The following is a 23888-nucleotide window of genomic DNA, read 5'->3' as shown; positions in this document are numbered from 1 at the left end:
CTTGGGAATGCCAACAAACTTTCCAACAGATAAGGGAGGAGAGTTTGCAAACTACCAGTTTAGGGACATATACAAAAACTTAAATGTAGCTGTGAATACTGCAGAATCATTTAGCAGTGACTTGCGTGATAGAAATCACAGCAGTTAATTTAAGTTATTATACAACATTCTGTCAGATCAGCCAAATTGCTGGTTGCTCACAGACGTGGTGTGTACAAATGGTTAGCATGTTTCACCTGTACCAATTAATATGCAACTGTAATCCAAAATTGTCTTCCATATTATGTGATGATCTCTGACTATAGAGGGTACAACTAGTAATTCCATTTTTTTTTTCTATTCTATATGCTGGCAGGACAGGGTGCAGAAAAAGTCAGATAGCATTAAGACATTGCACAAAACCTTTTTTGATGTGTTAAGAACAAATGAGTTTTAAAAGAATGTTATCTATGAAATAAATAAGAAATTTAAAATTGGTAATCAGACTTTTGAGTTGATAGATTTGGAGGTAAAACAGGGTGAATCAGATTTAACTTTATCCTTACTCCATATAAAATTGTTTTTTTTAATAGATTAAGAAAAGACTAGAGCATGCTGGAGTTTGTATTGAACAATTATACACAAACAGTTGTGAAAACTGACTCTTTTTTTTAAATGATTGACTAGCAATATAATATAATCAACTGTCAAAGACTGAAAGACCAGAAAAGATGAGGGCAAGTTTACCTTTGTAGTGCCTCCTATGATGTCATTTGTACTTTGGTAAGAGCTACTTTTGTGCTATTGATGGTGTAAACTTGGTTAGAGGGATTCAGATCAGTAGTTCTGTTGTTTAGAGTTGATAATCCTGAGATCTTCATGAGAAAGGATGGTGGTGACCAATGGTTAGGAAGTAAATAGAAATGATTTTAGCAACAGGCAGCTATAGAGATGGCTGATGGGTGTTGATGTAGGTGCAGAGGAGGGGAGATCCTGAAAGGACGAGGGGGAACTGTTCTCTTGATGATCCCTACCCCTTTTGATCTTGGTCTTTCGCTCTATCACATCCTCTATTGTGCTCACTCTCACTCAAACCCTGTTGCCCAGTATCTAGAATCACAAGAATTTAATTTGGAGGGTTTTTTGATTTGCACCTAGTTTGGATCTGTCAGTTTCATGCACAGATGAGTGGGTAAGATTGAGATGAGAAGTTATTGAAGTTCCGAGCGAGAGTTCAGCTGTGCTGATGACTCTGGATACATAGTGCTGATGCTGCTCTTTTTAACAAGTTTATGTTGTAATTGGGTCTTTTTTTTCCAGCGAGGTCCTGAAAGATACCAGACTCAGAAAAGTCGGAGGTTAAAGGATTTCAGAGGCCAATTTGATTATAGCTAATAGATACTACCTCAGGCAGAAGGCTTTCGAATTTTAAAACAACTTGTACAATGAGAGTGGCATAGTTAGTTCTCTCAGCTCAGCTTTTCTTTGGTTTGGTTTAGTTTTTTAGGTCCAGCTGCTTTTACAACTCTACTGATCCTCCTCCTCCCTCTGACTGGTCCATGCTGATCCTCCTCCCTCTGACTTGTCTCCTGTAAGACCTTGTGTTTAATTTTCCTTTTTGTGCCAAAAGGTATTTATGGGAATTGTGGCAAGTATTTGGCACAGCATCATTAAGTGGGGATAGTCTGCTGGGTTTTCGGATAGGTTGTTATTCTGTATTCTGTTATTTTTTTAATGTTTCATTCAGTAATCTTGTAAATAAATTCTGTTTTACTTTCAAGAGATGTACAGCACAGAAACAGACCCTTCGGTCCAATTCATCCATGCTGACTAGATATCCTAACCTAATCTAGTCCCATTTGCCAGCTTTTGAACCATATCCCTCTGAATCCTTCCTATTCATATACCCATTCAGATGCTTTTTAAGTGCTGCAATTGTACCTCCACTTCCTCTGGTAGCTCATTCCATACATGCCCAACCCTCTGTGTGAAAACGTTACCCTTTAGGTCCCTTTTTATATCTTTCCCCTCTCACCCTAAACCTCTGCCCTCTAGTTTTGGATTCCCCGGGAAAAGAGTTTGTCTATTTATCCTCTCCATGCCCCTCATGATTTTATAAACCTCTATAAGGTCACCCCTCAGCCTCTGATCCTCCAGGGATAACAGCCCCAGCCTGTTCAGCCTCTCCCTATAGCTCAAATCCTCCAACCCTGGCAACATCCTTGTAAATTTTTTCTGAACCCTTTCAAGTTTCACAACATCTTTCCGATAGGAAGGAGACCAGAATGGCATGCAATATTCCAAAAGTAGCCTAACCAACGTCCTATATAGCCGCAATATGATCTCCCAACTCCTATACTCAATGCTCTGACCAATAAAGGAAAGCATACCAAATGCCTTCTTCACTCTGGTATCTACCTGCCACTCTACTTTCAATGAACTATGAACCTGCATTCCAAGGTCTCTTTGTTCATCAACCCTCCCTAGGACCTTATTAAGGGATTTGCTTTTCCAAAATGCACCACCTCAGATTACCTAAATTAAACTCCATTTGCCACTCCTCCAGCCCACTGGCCCATCAGATCAAGATCCTGTTGTACTCCAAGATAACTTCCTGTTTTGATTCAAACTGAGTAGTTTGGCCAGCTGCATCTGTCCTGGAATATCTGTTACTCCTTAAAACAACTAGCAAAATTAGGGACTGGGTTACTTTCTTGAAAAGTTTTGAGGGGGTCTGGCCTGGTCCATAACAGCTGAAAATGTGTTGCTGGAAAAGCGCAGCAGGTCAGGCAGCATCCAAGGAGCAGGAGAATCGACGTTTCGGGCATGAGCCCTTCTTCAGGAATGCCCAAAACGTCGATTCTCCTGCTCCTTGGATGCTGCCTGACCTGCGCTTTTCCAGCAATACATTTTCAACTCTGATCTCCAGCATCTGCAGTCCTCACTTTGTCCTGGTCCATAACAACCTGGCAAAGCAACGTGGTGTGGGTAGTGTCTGAGTTGGAGCCGGGAATGGAATTGCACATGTATATTAAGCACACACAAGAATCCAAAGTCTTTCTTGAGAGGAGCAGTCTGAGTTGCAGCTCTGAAAATACAAGATAAGGGATATCCTGGCAGCAAACTTAGGACATTGATCCACCCCCCCCAATTACAGGACTGTTCCTTTACAGTTTGGGGTTGGTGCTTGCCTATTTTGGGGCATGTAGCTAAAAGTTAACTTTATAGTAAGTTGTCTTTTCTTTTGCTCAATCTTCTACTTTGCCCACTTCTGGTGCCTTTTATAGTCGTTTGCTGTGTTCTGAGATTCCAATATTTGTTACAAACTAATTTATTCCCAATGCCTGAATCGAAATGTTACATGTGCATGAAGATTCATATTCATTCTAACTTCTATCCCTCCTTCAATCCAAGCAACTCCTCCTTCTCCTGCTTACATTTTCCTTCCTATAACTTTGCATCCATGGTCGGATTTCTTTGATGGGGTGCACTCTTTTCTCTGTCTTTAATAAAAACCTGCGCTGTGAGAAGTTAGAAGTCATCTTTTCATTTGAATTGTCAAATCACCTTTTTTAAAAAAAACCCTCTAAACTTGTATTTTTCTAAGTCTGTGTTGCTGGACAAAACTTTGTATTGTTAGTACGTGGACTCTTAACTGAAATATCTTCATCTCTGGAATGTCTGGTGGAGGGTTAATGTCTTTATCTGTTGGTATTTGCCATCCTGCGGCACTTTAGATTTTTGGTTGCCTATTTTCATTTTCATTTTGACAAAACTTTGTTTATTTTTAGGTAAACTTGAACTGAAAATACCATGGAAGAATCTATATGGACAAGCAGTGGAAGCTACATTGGATGGAATCTATGTGCTTATTGTTCCATGTGCCAGTAAGCAAAAACATAATACTGCAGTCATTTTAGTTTCTCGTTGAAAGCAGTGTACAGACCAGACTCTACTAATCTGTACTTGTAAAATCCAAATTTAAATGTCCACTGTTAGACGTGATCCTATGATTGGGCAGCACCTGCTGAACAATCCTGTGTGCGCTAGTAGTTGCACTGGTAGTCAGTTTATAAAAGATCTGTCAAACTCAACATGCTCACTGTCTTGCTAGAAACATCATGAGTTAACAGAGAGGGACGATTCTGCAAAGAGAGAAGTATGTTGGAAGTTAGCTTTTTTGGCATTACCTGGATCCTGTAGTTACTTAATGGCAGTGCGCCTCAACTGAGTCAATTTGCTAACCGCTATGCACCCTTTTCTCCTGTGATCCAAATTCTTGTGATCATTTTAAAGTTAGAATTCTTATCCTGGTGAGTGCAAGGTAAAAAGTTTTGGAAGCTTGTTTTTCTTCAGTCAGTTTATAGTCGGTGTAACAGAATCTCGATTCAGAAATAATTTAGACCTCTTGTCTATATAATGGCCTTTCAGTGTGAAGGTGACACTTATACACTTGGAAGTTCTTCAGGTGAATAAATTTTCCAATATTTTCCAGCAATTTGTGAACCATTTCAGTTTTGCCAATTATTTGATTGTAGCATTGTTGAGCATTTAGCTTTTGTTTTAAATATAAATTCATTACATTTAGTCATCAGTGAACTTTGTTGCATGTGGCTACCACTTTTCCGGTATAAAATGCCAGAATGTTAGATTGCTGAAGATGTTTTAAAGATCTTTTTAGAAGTTTTGGATTTGTTGTATTTGGTTTTCTGACTGAATTCCAAACTTTGTTCAAGCTGTTAAGTAATGTTGTATTAAAACTTTAATATGTTGCCTCCTTAGAAGGATCTTCTAACTCAATACCACTTTCTCGAGGGCAAGTAGAGATGGGCATGAAATTCAGGCCTTGCCAATGATGCTCATGCTCCATGAATCGAATAAATCTAGTTTTGCAATAAGAAAGACGCATAAAAGAATACTGCCTCATTTTGATCTTCCACTGTAAATGCCCCACGGATATTGACTATCGAACAAAGATGATGGCCCCATCTGTCAGAGTGGGTGATTCAGGAATAAGCCTTTTTAAAAGCTATAATACTCATTGCTCATTTTGGTCTGTAGCGATTCTTCAAAATTTGTAATGCTTAATATGTTTATAGTTTATTTTAAACTGTTACAGGGTTTAACAACTTCACTAATTTAAAAAGTGTTGTTTACAGCTACCAGCAAAAATACTTACTTATTTGAATGTTCAAATTGTTTACTAGTAAAGTTTGTTGTATAATTACCTGAAGTTGCCAGCTCCTATCGATTTGCAGTCTCTTTATGACTTTTCAGTTGGGTTTCTCCTTCATACCTGCAGTGCTTTTTATCTTTGCTGCAAAGTTTCTGTTCTCTGTATGTTTTTGGAAGGATATGAACGCTTTGGAGAAAATGAGCAAGAGATTTAGAAGAATGATTCCTGAAATGTGAACTTCAGCTATTAAGTTGGCCTTCTCATGATTTTGAACATTTGTATCCAGTTTCCTCTTTGTTTCCCTCAGGAGAAGTTTGTGTAGTAGATTGGGTGAAACAGTTCCTGCTCATAGACTACTCCAGAATGAGAAGGCACAGTTGGTTTGCACATAAACTAACAGTGAAATGAAAAGAAACTTTCCATAATGCGACAAGTTGGGGTCTGGATTGCATTACTTGGAAGAGTGACACAGGCAGCTTCAATTGAAGCATTTAAATTGGTATTGGATAATAGAGAAAATGTGTAAGGTCAGGGAACGAGCAGGGCGATGGTAATTTATGATGCTTGTTTGAAGAGCTGATGTAGCTATGATGGGCTGAATGGCCACTATTTGTATTGCAATGATTGAGTCTGTGTTCAATAACTTGTAGGCCCATTGCTGTAAAAGAGGTATGTTAACATTCCATGTTCGCCAGCCAAGCTTCTCTTGCAATCTCTATCCAGTTGTGGTCTGTATACTAAAAATTTGGCTGACCAGATCGGAGTTAATAAATATTCTGTTTTCAGCCATATTAGAGGATAAACATACGCAGTGTTGAAGTGATTGAGAGTAGCTTGCAAATCTGCAGTGTGAGCATTGATACTGCTGTCATCCATACGCTGAGGTCATGTATTCTATGGTGATCACTATAGCTGTGATGGAGGTGATTGAGCTTGGTGTTTTCCACCGAGGTTTATTTAATAGTGCCCTGAGAAGGAAGTTCATCTTTTTTGGGTGAATAAGCACTCTAGTAGATTGTAAATTAGTGTGGGACTATTACACAGCCGTGTTTTGATTCTGTTCGAGAGGGTGTAAGCCACTTTCAGATCTCCTGCTGAAGACAGTTGCAGTCAAATCGATATGGAGCAGATGAGGAATTGAGATATAATCTCTTGGACATCAAAACTCTGAAGAGCAATCCACGTTGAATTCACCACAAACTACTACGAATGACCTGGAAACTATCAGCTGCCACTGTGGATTCACTCTAGGAGAGTTTATTTTAAATTGATATCGTATTGATGAATAGTGTCCTCCAGCTCTTTTTTTTTGAAGTAGGGACTCTTGAATATGTTGAGCACTAAGTCATAAAATAAGAGGCCATGTGTTGGAGATAGTGTATTGGCATGTATAAAGAATTGGCAGCAAGTGAGGATAAGGGTTTATTTCCCCCCAGGTTGGCAATTTGTGACCAGTGGGGGTTTCACAGAGATCTGTGCCAGCGACTGTTTACAATACGTATTAATGACTTGGAGGAAGGAAGTAGCTGAATTTGCAGACAATACAATAGGTGGAAAGGCAGATTGAGTGAGAGATGCAAACATTTACCAAGAGATGTTGCAAGGTTAAATACATGAGCAGAAATTTAGCAAATGGAGTATTAATGTGGGGAAAATGTGAAGTTTATTTTTGAAGGGAGATGATTATTTAAATGGAGGAAAACTTCAGAAAGTTGCAACACAGGGGGTTGGGAGGTACTCTTAGGTGAAATTGAGAAAGCTAGCACACAAGTGCATCAGGCAATCAGGGAAATTATTAGAATGTTGGCCTTTATACTCCAACCCCCTTGAAATAAGAGTAGGGAAGGCTCACTAGTACTACACGGTGCTTATGAGACCACATCTGGAGCACTGAGCAGTTTTTATCCCCTTTTTAAGAAATGAGATATCATTTTCATTGGAGGCAATTCAGAGGAAGTTCACTAGGATGATCCCTATGGAAGCAAGGAAGGTATGGAAGAACTGTCCAACAAGCAAAGATTAAACAGATTGGGACTTTACTTATTGGAATTTAGAATGTGAAGTGATCATTTCGGATTAGAGACAAGACCATAAGACATAAGAGCAGAAATTCAGTCATTCAATCATGGCTGTTAAGTTTCTCAACCCCATTCTCCTGCTTTTTCCCTGTAACCCTTGATCCCCTTGACAATCAAGAATCTATCCATCTCCATCTTAAATGCAGTCAATGACCTGACCTCCACAGCCTTCTGTGGCAGCGAATTCCATAGATTCACCATACTCTGGCTGAAGAAGTTTCTCCTTATCTCCATTCTAAAAGATCTTCCCTTACTCGAAAGCTGTGCATCCCGGTCCTTATCTCTCCTACCAGTGGAAACATCTTCCCAACATCCACTCTGTCCAGGTCATTCTGTATTCTGTAATCTTCAATTAGATCCCCCCTTCACCCTTCTAAACTCCACGGAGTATAGACCCAGATCTTCAAACATTCCTCATATGTTAAGCTTTTCATTCCTGGGAGCATTTGTCGTGAACCTCTTCCTAATGCACTCCAGGGCCAGTACATTCTTTGTGAGATATGGGACCCAAAACTGCACACAATACTCCAAATGAGGCCTGACCAGAGCCTTGTAGAGTCACAGAAGTACATTCCTGCTTTTATATTCCTGTCCTCTCAAAATAAATGCCAACATTGCATTTGTGACCCAAAGTGCAAGTTTTCGTTGAGAGACTCCTGGACTAATACTCCCAAGTCATTTTGCAATTCAGACTTCTGAATATTCTCCCCATCTAGAAAGTAGTCTGTGCCTCTATTCTTCTTTCCCACATTGTACTGCATCTGCCGACTCTCCTAATTTGTCCGAATCTTCTCCTCTCTCCCTCCACCCCAGCCCCCCCCCCCCCCCCTGCCGGTCCCCCAATGCTTCTATCTCTGTGTTTGCCTCATCTGCAAACTTAGCCAGAATGCTCTCCATTCCTTCATCTAGATCGTTAATGTATAAAGTAAAAAGTTGTGGTCCCAACACTCAGCCTTGCAGAACACTACCTGTCACAGCTGCCCTCCTGAGAAAGACCCTCTTATCCCCACACCCTGCTTTCTGTCAGACAGCCAATCTTCTATCCATGTGAATGAAGTGGGAGATGGCGTGGGGCAGGGTGACACTAGGCACATGGACACACAAGATGGTCGCAGGACTACAATATGGAGAGAGACAGCAGAGCAAACACAGATATTGCCTAGGGCCACCAGGATGCCAGCATAATGCAAGTGGGAGAGAGAATACACGAGTAGCGTATACTGCTCACTGAAGTGTCTGGGTCTAGCCAACACCTTTGGCAGAAATGCTAACTGCTTGTTTGATATGGACTTTATACAAAATGTTAATAGCTAGGGCTGCAGTAATTGTCCTTCTCAGGAAGAGCAATTAGCACCCATTAATACAGTAATGGACTTCCGCGCAGACGTTGAAATTGACAACGACTGCGATGAAACTGACAGTGTCTGCACTGAAATTAACAAAGGCTGTGCTGGAACTGACATGGACTGCGCTGAAACTATCAACAATTCTGCAATGTTGACAATAAACAAACTATGTTGCAAAGACAATAACCTCATCACTGACCTTTTTATCTTACAAAATGTATAGAAGTATCTTGACATGTGCTCCAGGTTGAGAGAAGACTCTCAGCTGACCCCACTCTGTTGGTGTCTTTCTCTCCCCAGGGCTCTGGTATTTTCTTGTACAATAAACATTGTCGTTGAACCCTGACTCTGACTCTGAGGCTGGTGATTCTCCCCATAACAATTGACGTAGTCAGCAGGATTCTTATTACTGGTACCCTGGTTGAAGGCCACGATCGGGGGGCCGGAGTAAGAACCGATTTGTATCTGCAAACGGGAAGAGTCCGACTGGGCCAAAGACAGTTTAAAAGGTGTACCGATTGTAATGTCTAACTTGTTACAGTACTGAGTTAAAAAAAATTTAAAGTGCATGTCTGGGGAGAATATGTGTTAACTGTATTAACTGTTGTAAGAAACTGCTTCTTGTGCTGAAACAGCCAGAGGACAAGGTCGTTCCTTTCTCAAAGACCCTGCCTTCAACCAGTTGTTAAGAGGGTAGCCCCCCCCCCCCCCCCATGCAAAGGTTGGGATTTGAAGTGGGAATTGAGGCGCCAAGAGCACTAGGAGTTGTGAAGCACCAGTGGCAGAGTCAGGTAACATTGGACTCTGTAGGCGCGAACAATGCAGAGTCCAGTTAGAGTTTCAGTTAAAAGTTGGATGCTGTTTGTACTTGCATATTTCCAATGTGGTGAGGAAGAGGAGCTGAACACTGACCAAGAGCCAAGCTCAGTGGAGTGCATGTGAACACTGAGTAACCATGATACCCTTCAATCCGTAACAGAATGACAGAGCTTGAGTAGAGGCGGTGGCTGGGAGAGTAAAGAGTCCCACCGGTAGAGAGCACCCCAGGCTGGAGGTAGGTTTCGGGGCCTATTGGGAAGTGTTGGGTCAGTAGAGATTGCCGGGAGGGTAGAGGAGCCCTAGTAGAGCGCACACCCTATTGAGCCAGCATTCCCAGCTGACCAGTAGGTACAGACCAGTAGTGGTGCCTGGGAGAGTAGAGAAGTCACATTGGTAGAAAGCACACCTTGCTAGGAGGCTGCTATAGGCATACAGACAGTGCTGGGACAGTATTGGTGGCCAGGGGAGTGGAGACGTTCCCACTGGTTAGGGACACTTTGCTGTTGGTGGTGTCCAGGGGGACACAATCTATTAAGTGGTCGATCAGACTTTTAAGGGGGATACTGCAGGTTCCCTTACTGAGAAGTACAAGGATTAACAGAGCAAATGAAGAAAAGTGGTTGGGATCTATCTCTGACATTAGCACAACAGAGAGAGTGGATAGATAAACAGAAACGGAATAAAACTAAAATGATAGGGGTGATGTTAGTGTACCAATTAGCAAGCCTAATTGAACAATTGAGTGCCTCCATGAGTAGGTGGAGAAAGTGCTCAACTACCACTAAATCAAACACCTGGCCCGGTTCATTACCAAGCACCAGATCCAGTATGACCTCCCCTCTTGTCGGCCTTTCGACATACTGTGTCAGGAAACCCTCCTGCAGACATTGGACAAAAACAGATCCATCCGACATACTAGAGTTATAGCATTTCCAGTCAATGTTGGGGAAGTTAAAATCCCCTGTAATGACCACCCTGTTCCTTTCACACCTACCCAGAATCATTTTGCCGATCCTCTCCTCCACCTCCCTGGAATTCTGTGGAGGCTGAAAAAAAACTCCCAGCAGTGTCACCTCTCCTATCCTGTTTCTAACATCAGCCCATACTACTTCAGTAGACGAGTCCACGTCAGAAGTTCTTTCAGTTACCGTTATGCTGTCCTTGATGAACAAGGCCACAATGAATGATCTAAACCTTGGAACCTGCAACATCCATTCCTGACCCTATTTGATCTACATCATCGAAATCCCAGGTACCTATCCATGGTGCAAGCTCAGCTGTCTTATTTAGTAATTTCTAGTGTTGAAGTAGATACACTTCAAATCAGCTTGCTGTCTGCCAGCACATTACTGTAACCGTGAAATCCTTCCCATGCCCTCCCTAATCCCATCCTCCTGTGCACTGGAAGTACACCCAGGTTCCCACCTAAACAGCACCAGCAAAATTTCCCACCCAGGATATTAGTACCCTGCTGGTTCAAGTGAAGACTGTCCTGTTTCTAGAGGTCCCACCTTGCCCAAAATGAGCCCCAATTATCCATTTTTAGGTATGTGAAAGGCAAAAAATTAGTTAAGACTAAAATTGGGCTGTTGAAGACAGAAACAGGGGAATATATTACGGGTAACAAAGAAATGGCAGAAGAATTGAATTGTTACTTCAGATCTGTGTTCACTGGGGAAGACACAAGCAGTCTCCCTGAGGTAACAGTGGCTGAAGGACCTGAACTGAAGGGAATTTATATTTGCCAGGAATTGATTTTGGAGAGACGTTAGGTCTGAAGGTTGATAAGTCCCCGGGGCCTGATGGTCTACGCCCCAGGATACTGAAGGAGGTGGCTCGAGAAATCGTGGATGCGTTGGTGATTATTTTCCAGAGTTCGATAAATTCGGGATCAGTTCCTGCGGATTGGAGGGTGGCTAATGTTGTACCACTTTTTAAGAAAGGTGGGATAGAGAAAGCAGGAAATTATAGACCAGTTAGTCTGACCTCAGTGGTGGGAAAGATGCTGGAGTCTATTATAAAGGAATAAATTACAACACATCTGGATAGTAGTAACAGGATAGGTCAGAGTCAGTATGGATTTATGAAGGGGAAATCATGCTTGACTAATCTTCTGGAATTATTTGAGGATGTAACTCTGAAGATGGATGAGGGAGATCCAGTAGATGTAGTGTGCCTGGACTTTCAGAAAGCTTTTGATAAAGTCCCACATAGGAGGTTAGTGAGCAAAATTAGGGTGCATGGTATTGGGGACAAAGTACTAACTTGGATTGAAAGTTGGTTGGCTGACAGGAAACAAAGAGTAGTGATAAATAGCTCCATTTCGGAATGGCAGGCAGTGACCAGTGGGGTACCGCAGGGATCAGTGTTGGGACCGCAGCTTTTTACAATATATATTTATGATATAGAAGATGGTATTAGTAATAACATTAGCAAATTTGCTGATGATGCTAAGCTCGGTGGCAGGGTGAAATGTGATGAGGATGTTAGGAGATTACAGGGTGACCTGGACAGGTTAGGTGAATGGTCAGTTGCATAGCAGATGCAGTTTAATGTGGATAAATGTATGGTTATCCACTTTGGTGGCAAGAACAGGAAGACCGATTACTACCTAAATGGAATCAATTTAGGTAAAGGGGCAGTACAAAGAGATCTGGGCACTCTTGTACACCAGTCAATGAAGGTAAGCATGCAGGTACAGCAGGTAGTGAAGAAGGCTAATAGCATGCTGGCCTTCATAACAAGAGGGATTGAGTATAGAAGCAAAGAGGTTCTTCTGCAGCTGTACAGGGCCCTGGTGAGATCACACCTGGAGTACTGTGTGCAGTTCTGGTCTCCAAATTTGAGGAAAGATATTCTGGTTATTGAGGGAGTGCAGCGTAGGTTCACGAGGTCAATTCCTGGACTACCTTACGCTGATAGACTGGAGCGACTGCGCTTGTATACCCTTGAGTTTCGAAGACTGAGAGGGGATCTGATTGAGACGTATAAGATTATTAAAGGATTGGACACTCTGGAGGCAGGAAACATGTTTCCGCTGATGGGTGAGTGCCAAACCAGAGTACACAGCTTAAAAATTCAGGGTAGACCATTTAGGACAGAGATGAGGAGAAACTTCTTCACCCAGAGAGTGGTGGCTGTGTGGAATGCTCTGCCCCAGAGGGCAGTGGAGGCCCAGTCTCTGGATTCATTTAAGAAAGAGTTGGATAGAGCTCTCAAGGATTGTGGAGTCAAGGGTTATGGAGATAAGGCAGGAACAGGATATTGATTAAGCATGATCAGCCATGATCATATTGAATGGTGGTGCAGGCTCGAAGGGCAGAATGGCCTACTCCTGCACCTATTATCTATTTACCTGAAACAGTCCCTCCTGCACTGTCCTTGCAGCCATGTGTTCAACTGATATCTCTCCCTATTCCTTGCCTCGCTATCACGTGGCACGGGTTACAAACCAGAGATAACAACTCTGTTTGTTCTAGCTCTTGTCTTCTACCCTAGCTCCCTGAAATCCTGTCTTCCATCCCTATCCCTCTTTCTACGTATGTCGTTGGTACCTACGTGCACCACGATTTGAGGCTGGTCACCCGCTCCCTTCACGACCCCGAAGACAAGAACCACTAAGCAAATTAAAGGGGAAGGAACCTCTGAGTATGGGGAATGATTATTTCGGGTCTATCAGGAAAGCTCAGAGCAAGCAAACCCAGATGGGCGGGACCAGGCATTCATCCATGCTTTTAGAGATGGGCTCTCTGGCGCCCAACAAGCCATCCTGAACATGGGAATAATAATGTCTCGGGGTTGTCAGTTGAGTTGGCTAGTGGGGTGCAGGAGGCAGAAGCTCCTGCAATAAAGGCAAGACCTGACAAAGTAGCCTACTGGAATGGAGGCGAGAGTAGAATACAACTACCCTGCCACAACTGTGACTGACAGGGACACTTTGCTAGAGAATGTAGGGCCCTACGAGCAGAGAACAATGTAAAATATTGCAGCCATTGCAAGAGAATAGGACACTTCGAAGTGGGGTGCTGGGAAAAGCATAGGGCACCCCTAAACACCATCCGGAACACCGTGGAAGTGCCGCAATCCTGAGGTCAGCAGAGCTGACAACCAGCTGCCCTCATTCTTGAGGATGAGGGAGAGGGGTGAATTTACATCCCCGCAGTACAAGGAGGGAGGAAATGTGAAATGATAGTAGACACAGGAGCGGCCGTATCTATCACAAACTTACTCTTACCCCACACAAATAAACTTATTCCCTTAACTCTGGTAGGAAGAGATAAAACACAAGTATGCCTAAGCAAAACTACTCTCTTTGAGGTATATATATATATATTATTTATTTCCATGAAATTCTATGTATGCCAAAATAATGAGGGCACCATAATGGGCAATGATCTCATGAGAGAATATCATGTTCTAATCCATTGTGGTAAAGGGAAATTGATTTGTCCCAGACACAACGGTCAAAAGACCGAGATTGGGAAACTTACAAGTCACTTTGAAACTATTAAAGTAGCTACAGTCACCAGTAGGGAATGGAACCTCAAAGCGGGGATTCGGAGCCCTTTACACCTCTGTCCCTGGAGCATGGGCAGAAGCCACGTTTGATACAGGTGTAGTTAATATAGACCCGATAAGGGTTCCTAGAACAGAACATAAGCCCCACCGGCAATGCTCAATAAAACCTGAAGCTGAAAAAAGCAGTTGTGGAGATAGTGAAAGGACTAGTAAAACAGGGAATCCTGAAAACCACCACAAGTACAACTAATTCCCTGACATGGCCAGTAATAAAGCCTGATGGGAGCTACAGGCACACCATTGATTATAAGAGTTAAATAAAATCACTCCCAAATTGCACCCCCATTGTAGCAGACTCCTCTACCATTTCATATGGCCTGGCCCCTGAACACAAGATATTTACTGTTTTAGACATAGGGTGTAGACCAGAACCTGTTGGCTTAGTCCCAGAATAAATTCACTTTTACAGTAAGGGACAGGCAGTATGCATGGACTCGCTTGCCACAAGGGTTCCACAACAGCCGTACTATTTTTCACAGGGTGATGAGCCCCATTCTGAAGAGGGTAGCACTGCTCTCGAATATGTAGATGATCTCCTAATTGCCTCAGAGTCTGAGTCAGGACACCAGGAAGCTTTATTTCGAGTATTACAGGAATTGGCGACCACAGGGTTAAAAGTTAGCCCCACAAAGTTACAAATTGGCAAAACACAAGTCTTATACCTGGGATATCTTATATCCCAGAGACTCAAAGAAATGACCAATGACTGCGAGAAGGCAATCCAACAAATGCCACGACCTGCCACTGTCAGGGGCGTCAGGAAGGTCCTGGAACTATTCAACTACAGTCAGAGCTTTATAACAGAGTTTGCAAAATTGGCTGAACCAATCCAGAGATTAATTAAAGGAGGCAAGCCTGTCTTGGAACCTGTAATCAATCTGGGGGTCAGAACAGGAGGAGGCATACAGTCAGCTTAAAACTTGACTCATGTCGGTCCTGGGCTAGGGCTGCTAGATCCCACCAAGGATTTTCATATCCACTGTAACAATGAGGGAGGATTTTACTCTGCAGTGGTCACTCAAGGCCACGGTAGTAGGCGAAGGCCTGTGGGGTTCTACTGTACTACAGAAGGGCCAGTAGTCACCAGGTTGCCCAGGTGCATAGCAGCCTTAGACTGCGCTGCTTGGGCTGGTAGGATTAGCGAGTCCCTCGTAATGACAGAGAATGTCAGCCTCCACACGAAGCACACCCTAGTAGAGATGCTAAACACGGGGAAACTGAGTGCCATCTCCAATATGAGAAGGGCAAAGTGGGAGGCAGTTCTTTTACCCCCAAGTCAGTCAGTGGTAATAGTTAGGGATACGGGAGAAAACCCAGCTGAGGGAATTCTAGACACAGGGCAACCGTACAGCTGTGGGGATATAGATGGGGATGAGGATAGAGGGAGAGTAAAGGATACACCCCCCCTAGACTCAGCCAAGGAGAGCCTCTTTGTGGATGGTCATAAAAATGCATAGCAGCATCGCCCTGAACAGGATGGGCTGTGGTAAATGATAAGTTAGAAACAGTTATGTCTAGGAGGATTGATGGAAGTCAGTCCGCACAGGTAGCAGAACTGGTAACACCTATCAAAGTATTTAAGCTAGTGAAAGGAAAAGTCATGAATATATATACAGACAATGTGCCTTTGATGTAGTCCATGATTACATGGTGGCATGGGGTAAAAGAGGGTTCATCACCGCAGGGGAACCCCTATCAGACACCAATTAAGAATTCAGGCACTATTGTGTGCCAGTGAACCGCCAAAAGAGACTGCTGTAATAAAAATAAAAGCCCATCAAAAGAGAGCCCAGGTTGGCTAAAATTCAAAGGAAACCGGGCGGCTCAGAAAGCCCTAGAACAAGACGCCACTGACGAGGCTGCAATAGCCACTATTGAATTAGCAAAAGACACTATCCAAATTCAGCAGCTACAGGAGGACACCATGCAGGAAAAGAGAGAGAAATGGGAACTGCAGGGGGCATTCAAAGGGTTGGATGGTGTCTGGAGGCGAGCAGACAAGGTGGTAGCATGAGCGTGTATACAGAACACATTGTTTCAACTGCTCCACGGGCTCTCCCATAGAGGTAGAGAGGCCATGATAGCAAGCCTAGGGAGAGAGTAGTGGTGGAAGGGAATGGGAAGACACATGGCCAAGTACTGCTGCAGATGCATGGTTTATGCACAACATAACCCAGGGAGACCCATAAAAGTTAGGATGAGATACCAGCCCAGACCAAAGGGACCCTGGGAACACCTTCAGATTTTACAGGGCCACTACCACCTTCTTGTGGGAAAATGTACTGCCTGGCCATCATAGACCAATTCACCCGGTGGGTAGAAGCATTCCTGACCAAAAGCTGCACTGCGACCACTGTAGCCAGAACATTAGCGGAGATGGGAGGTACCCTTCCAGATAGACTCCGACCAAGGGCCCCATTTTACAGGCAGGGTCATGAAGACTGTCTGCCAGTTACTCAGCATGAGACAAAAATTTCACATTACCATCTCTGAGGTGTGGGGGTGACGGAGAGAGAATGAATAGAACGCTCAAAAATGTTTTAGATAAGGCTATGCAAACCTCAGGCAGAACATGGGTTGAAGTGCTGCCAGCCATACTAAATGAGATTAAGAGCCACCATGAATCAGGCGACTGGGCTAACACCATATGAATTAATGGCTGGGTGAGCAATACAATTGCCAGAGACAATAATCACGGTGGCACTCGTGGGTCCACTAAAAGACAAAATTCAGCCATATGTGGTAGAATTAAGTGCCCAATTGAAAGGGATACGGAAATCTGTAATTGATAAACAGGACAAAAAGGACAAGGTAGGGGAACTCCATCTTCTCTGATGTCCCAGCAGCAGGAGGCTGCGTTCTGGTGCGAGCATTGCCTGACAAACCAGGCTTTGCCCCAAAATGGAATGGGCCATACGACGTGGTAATAAGTGGGGACACCTGTACCTGTATAGATATTAAAGGAAAAGGCACATGAAGCACTGGACCCAACTAAAACCGTTTAAAGACTCCTATGACCAAACTAATGGCATTGACCATTCACCAGGTGCAGTCAAACGAAGGGCAAGATGGTCATCCCGGGGCGAGTACCAAAAACACAAAGAACAAACCACATATAAGCACGACTGTACCTCCTGATGAAAACAAAGACTTTGACTGATAACTTTATTTAACTGCAAAAATGTATAAACCTGTTTGTATTTTACTGTGTTTAAGTGTTGCAACTGTTGGGAGCATGTCAGGATTTGAAAATAAACTCTTCTATAAAACCCTCCTAAGTTTGCATGGGAACCAAACTGTCTGCTACCCACTGGCGCGATTAGTGGAATCCCTATTTGTGGGCACTTTGGTGTGGACCCCTTGCTACCTGTCTACAGTAGACACCTCGGGAGCACCGTGTAAGAGGCAGAGAGGAAAGTACAAATGGGACTCCAGGGTAGATGCATGCAGCTGGGCAGGACCACTGGTTCATGGGACCGGGCCCCCCAGCCTAGGGTAGAGAAGACCCATTTAAAACCTGATAACTACCCACTCTGTTTCACAGGGCAGGGTTAGGGATGCGTTTATGCCCTAGTTACCTAAAAATTACTCCTGTCCAGACACAGTGCAATTACCAGCACTGTTTACTTGCACCTGCGACAAGTAGGCGTGCTTGAATGTGCCCGCAGGCAGACAATTCGTATGTGGTCAGTGCAATGACACCCATGTCAGCCCTGCCATATGGACATACCCGTTTGATATTTACCAGCTGGGAGGAATACCCAGGGGATCTGGGGCGACGTGGGTGGACAGACAGACGGAAGGACAGGACCATGTATGTTACAGAGCAGCAAAGGGATTTGTTTCCCTATTTAAGGGGACTTAAGCGACAGACACTCCCGACCTCCCAAACCTGTTCGTGGTAGTGACAATTGCACCCCTTACTGTACCATGCCCCAGCAGGGGACATGTTCAGAGAAGGATAGTGACCCACTTCATCAGCCAGGCGTTCTGTGCTGACTGGCAGATTCCTACCACTTTGGGATTATCAGTGGGATGTGGATTCTTGGGATGTCTATCTTTGGGGGGGGGTGAGGTGGGCGGTGCAACAGGGATCGTCAGCACTAAGCACAGACATTACCTTATATGTGGCCTGACTATCTTAGGCAATAATACCACAAAAGTTATGGAAGCAATTAATACACAGTTGGCTGAACTCAGACTCTACACACAGCAGACATGTTTCGTGGTGGATTATCAATTAGCACAGTAAGGTGGCTTTTGTACAATTATTGGTCATAATTGTATCATACATGTTATTGATGACTCTTTTATAACATTACAGAAGCCATCAAGAATATCCGAGACCAGCTAGATAAGTTTTGACAGGGAGCCACAGTTATAGACAGCTGGCTAAATTGGTTGGTCGGTAAATTTTGGGAACCCAATTTGGCAAACGAGATAGAATATCAGCATGAGTGCAAGGAGAACTGTGAGCCGCAGGTGTTTAAAGCTCTGCTGTAAGGCACTATTGATGAGAACTGTGCCAGCAGCAAGTGTCAGCACGTAAGAGCCCCCGACAAAATTAACACTCCATGATACCCCTTGGAAGGAGGAGCTCCCAGAGATGACCTACCTCTACATTTAAATTGAGTGGTTTGCGGGAGATCTCCAGTTTTCCCCCCCCCCTTTGTGGTCAAGGAGGCGAATTCGAAGTAGGAGATGGTGCGGGGCAGAGTGGCACTAGGCACATGGACACACAAGATGGCCGCTGAGCCATAAGTTGGCCACTTGACACGCATGATGGTTGCTGGACCACAATATGGAAAGACACAGCTGAGCAAACACATACTGCCTGGGGTTACCAGGATGCCAGCACAATGCTCTCACAATCTAGTTGATTAGCTTAATGCAAGTGGGAGAGGGAATACATGAGTAGCGTATACTGCCCGTTGAAGTGACTGGGTCCAGCCAACACCTTTGGTAGAAATGCTAACTGTTTGATACGGACTCAATACAAAATGCTAATAGCCAGGGCTGCAGTAAAATCCTTCTCAGGAAGAGCAATTAGAACCCATTACTAGAGCAATGGACTTCCGTGCAGACATTGAAACTGACAATGTCTGCACCGAAATTAACAAAGGCTGCGCTGGAACTGACATGGACTGCACCATAACTATCAACGATTCTGCAATGTTTACAATAAACAAACTATGTTGCAAAGACAATAACCTCAACACTGACCTATTGTATTACAAAATGTATAAAAGTATCTTGACATCTGCTCCGGAGACTCGCAGCTGACCCCACTGTGTTATTGGTTTCTTTTTCTCCCCGGAGCTCTGGAATTTCCTTGTACAATAAACAATCTCGTTGAACTCCGACTCTGACTCCGAGGCTGGTGATTTTCCCTACATCCCTAGAACCTTGCCTGTAACAGCATGGGCCCTAGTCTTACTCAACAGCCTCCTGTGCAGCATGTTGTCAAAGGCCTATTGGAAGTTCAGGTGAAAACCATCCATTAGTTCTCCTTGGTCTAACCTACTCGTTACTTCCTCAAAGAAGTCTAGCAGATTTGTCAGGCATAACCTCCCCTTGATGAAACCATGCTGATTTTTCCCTATTTTATCATACATTTCCAACTGTTCAAAGATTTCTTCCTTTACAATGGATTCTAAAATCTTACCCATGATTCTTCAGGGACTTATCATGGGAGAGACTAGGACCAGAAGTTATAATTTCAGGATAAAGGGGCATCAATTTAAGGCTGAGGTGAGGAATTTCTTTTGAGGTTTGAGTTATTTTGGAACTGTCTGTAAGGGAAGAGGTGTTGTGCATACTTGAGGCGAAACAAAATAGATTCTTTATCAGTAGGCATATAGAGGGTTATGGGTATAGGGAGAAAGTGGATGTGAGTGTTACTCGGCCGTGATCATACTGTATAGTGGAGCAGACTTAAGAGGCTGAACAGCCTACACCCGTTACCATTTCTTATAATTTTATGGTCTGTCTTTGTGTACTTTAATTTCTCAAAAAGCCAGGAGAAAGTCAGGACTGCAGTTGCTGGAGATCACAGTTGAAGAGTGTGATATTCCTAAAGAAGCGCTTATGCCCGAAATGTTGATTCTCCTGCTCCTCCGATGCTGCCTGACCGGCTGTGCTTTTCCAGCACCACACTCTTCACCCCTCACAGGGCCAGCCTGGACTGAAATCCAATACCAAATCAGCTATATGTGCTCTGCCTTCTACAAACAATATCAAATAAGTGTTTGACAAGATAGACGTTAACAAGTCAATAGAGTTCCTAATATACCGATCAGTTGTCACAGCAATTCTCTATTACAGTATGACCTGGACTGCATATCATGGGCAAGAACGCTAGAAAAATTCCCAATAGAAATCTACCAGTACCTTCTAAACTGGCAACCTCTATCATTTAGAAGGCGCAGAGCAGCAGATACAAGAGCGCCACTACAAAGTGCTAGTTCTCCTTCAAGCCACACCATGTTTACTCGCTGGTCTTGACAATTGCTGGGTTAAAATTCTGAAGCTTCCTAATAGCAGTGGCTGTATGTATACCCCAAGGACTGCAGTGAATCAAGACGGCTGCTCACCATCAGCTTCTCATCGGTTCTTGGGTTGGGCAATATATGTTCACCCAGCAAGTAACTCCCACATCCCATAAGTGAATGAGAAGAAAAGTTGCCTCCAGAGTTTTCTCTGGATTCACTGGGAGGCCCATTGAAAAAAATGTGGGTATTTTTCTGGAAGCCAGTTCTACAAATATTCAGGAAAAACATCCTGCAAAATCAAGTACAAAGGATTGGGAAAAATATCTCCTGCAAGATTCAGTGTTTTCAAATGTAAATGGCCAACATTCCATAGGAGGACAAAGAAAATGTGACAAAAGCGCTCTGAAGCTTTGCTTGAAATGCAGTAGCATTGGCATTAATGACTGGGAGGAGCTTACTACCATTCGAGTGAAATGGCGACAACTTTTCTGTCAAGCCATATCGTGCTTTTGTGTCCAGACTCTCCCTTTGTTCAGTCCTGGCAGAAAAGGAAATAAAAGGAAGCAAATCATGCACTTTGGATGCCACAATGCACATGGAGGATACACCACGAGGTAAAGAATTGATCTACTTAGTCACAGAATTGCTGCAGAAAGTTATAACACTGAGAAGATACCTTTCTTCTAATTGAGGGCAGTTGATAGTCTTTATTTTTCAGTAGGTTGAATCTGCCCGGAAAATATTTTATTTCTTTTTGCTTTCTTCACTCATTTGTAGTTGATGTTCAAGTAAAAGGTTGTGTTTCACTGCTTCATCTTATCGAAGTTGTACACTCTTTTGAAGGTTATTCGAAGAGATAAATAGGAGAGTGGGGATGAGGTAGCTGGGAAAGCTGTAGGTAGATGCAGGTGGGGGTTGACGGTAATAGATCAGAGGGGAGGGTGGAGTGGAATGATGGGAAAGAAGATGGGCAGTTCAAGAGGGCAGTGTTGAGTTGGAGGGTTGGATCTGAGATGAAGTGGGAGGAGGGGAGATGTGAAAACTAATGAAATCAATGTTAATGCTTGGTTGAAGGGGCCAAAAGCCGAAAATGAGGCTTTCTTCCTCCAAATGTTGGGTGGCTTGGATTTGGCAGTGGAGGAGGACTCGTTCTTGGGGGAGCTGAAGTGGCCGGCCACAAGGCGATGGGGTTGTTTGGTGCCTATGTCCCAGGGATGTTCCTTTGGGATGCCTGCTCACCCTCCGAGGACCCTTTCTTCTGCCGCCAAAATACTTCATTCACTTGGACATCCTGTGGCTGGTCTGTTGCCCACTAAAGTGAATGGAGTATGTTCGAGGTAGGAGAAAGGGTCCTTGGAGGGTCAGTGGTTGAACATCTCTGGGACACAAAAACCAAATAACCCCACCGCCCTGTGGTTGACCACTTCAAGTCCCCTTCCCACTCCCTCGAGGACATGCAAGTCCTGGGCTGCCTCCACCGCCAAATCCAAACCACCCAATGTCTGATGGAAGAACGCCCCATCTTTTGTCTTGGGAACCTCCAACCACATGGCATCAATGTCAGTTTTTCACCAGTTTCCTTGTCTCCAACCCCCACCCCACCCTCATCGCAGATCCAACCCTCCAACTCTGCACTGCCCTCTTGAGCTGTTAATCTTGCTTCCCATTGATCCACTCCAACCCCACCTGGATCTATCGCCTTCCCAGCTATCCCACCCTCCTACTTATCTCTCAGCTCCATACCTCCCCCCTCAACATTCGTGTTAAAGGGCTTGTGCCCAAAACATTGATTCTCCTGCTCCTCGGATGCCGCCTGACCTGTGATTTTTCCAGTGCCACACCATTTGATTCTGATCTCCAGGATCTTCAGTCCTTGCTTTGTTCTTGGGAGTTAGTTTGTAAGGTAGGTGATTGAAGGTGGGGTAGGGGGACTTTGGGATTTGAGTTTGTGATGATAGAGGGGCCTGCTCAGTGTTTCTACAACTTTTGGAACAGCACCTTGATTCCTGTCTTGGGACTTGATGTAATGGAACTCTACCTTGAGTTCCATTACATAAGGTAATGAGCATTGTACTCCATTTTGCTACATTCCCCAGCCTCCTTGGCTGTAAGTGTCTTGTTGGGTTTACTCTGTTCAGAGTGGAGCCATTTTTCTCCTTTTTCATACCTAACATTTAAACCTAATTTACATAGCTTTCTTTGCCATTATCACTGCCTTTTTTCTTTTGCTTTGGGTGCCCTCACAATCTGTTCCACTTGCTGCTCCTTGTCTTCTGACAGCAGTGTGAAAACCACCATTTTCCAGCTCTTTTCAGTTCAAAGCTGCTTGTTTTCCTTTCTCCACAGGTGCTTCCAGATATGCTGCATTTGTAAAAAAATTCTGATTTCCTGCATCAGTATTTTGCTTTTACACTTGCTTTTAGTCTTGCTATAGAATTGCTTTTATTACTTACCGAATGTTATGAAACAGTCGAGCATTTGGCCTAAGAGTTTGTTCCTATTTGTACCTGTCTGTCAATCTCTCTTCATTATTCTATATTTCTCTTTCACCAATCTGTAATATTCTTACATATTGGAAGAAAGTGAGGACTTACAAATTGACGTCACTGCCTCAAGTACAAGTTCTGGCTGCGCATTTCCCATCCCAAATCTTCTGTAAAGAGCGCACACAACTGCAGCTGCTGGAAATCTGAAATAAAAACAGCTGGAGAATCTGGGCAGGTCTGGCAGCATCTGTAGGGAGAGTAATAGAGTTAATAGAATCAAGTTCAATGACCCTTCATCAAAATCTTTTGTAATCTTTAAAGTTCATCTGATCTTGCTCCCAAATCTCTAATATTTAATATTAGATTATCCTTCCTTCAAATAGATTTCTCATTGACTAGAAATCATTTCTATCCCAACTTCCAGTCACAATAATCTTAAATACCTCAATCAAATCAACCCTTAATTTCTAGGTCAAACTGAACAATCCTAATTTTTTTCAGTTCTTTATTATTGTATTTATTTATACCAGGCAAAATCTTTGTAAATGTGTAATGTTTCCTTTCCCCTGTGTTACGAAGTTGAAGGCATGTACTGTACCTTTGAAAGAGTGAAAACTGGCAAGCACCTGTCATGTGACTAACTGGTAGTTAGACTGTGCTGGAAAATTGAAAGATGCAATATTTGGCTGTAACCTAGATACCTGAGTTGTTTTCACAGCAGTTTGAATTTAACCAATCAGTCTAAATTATATCCCAAGATACTAAAACCCAATTGAATTTGAATTTTACTGTTTTGACAACATTGAACCAATGAGACAATCTGATGTTTCGGGTATGAAAAAAGCAGGTATTTTGGACAGTTAGCCAGAAAGAGCACCAACTGCCATTGAATGACTGTTATTCGTCACACTCTCTGTAAAAGGTACCTTTTGCAT

At 43.4% G+C, this 23888-nt stretch overlaps 1 protein-coding gene across 5 annotated transcripts in view; it reads left to right on the top strand.

The window, feature by feature from the left end:
- Positions 1–23888, top strand: part of vps13a (vacuolar protein sorting 13 homolog A) — a 422990-nt gene that overhangs the window by 42143 nt on the left and 356959 nt on the right. For all 5 annotated transcript variants that reach the window (XM_043712521.2, XM_043712537.2, XM_043712528.2 and 2 more), the window contains exon 4: positions 3771–3866. In XM_043712521.2, coding sequence (XP_043568456.2) covers positions 3771–3866 — 96 coding nt within the window. The remainder of the gene's footprint in view (positions 1–3770; positions 3867–23888) is intronic.

Source organism: Chiloscyllium plagiosum, unplaced genomic scaffold (assembly GCF_037043375.1).
Source record: "Chiloscyllium plagiosum isolate Xiang-an unplaced genomic scaffold, Cpla_swu_hap1 HiC_scaffold_2, whole genome shotgun sequence".
NCBI classification, from domain to species: Eukaryota; Metazoa; Chordata; class Chondrichthyes; order Orectolobiformes; family Hemiscylliidae; genus Chiloscyllium; species Chiloscyllium plagiosum.
This window is presented reverse-complemented; position numbering and strand designations above follow the sequence as displayed.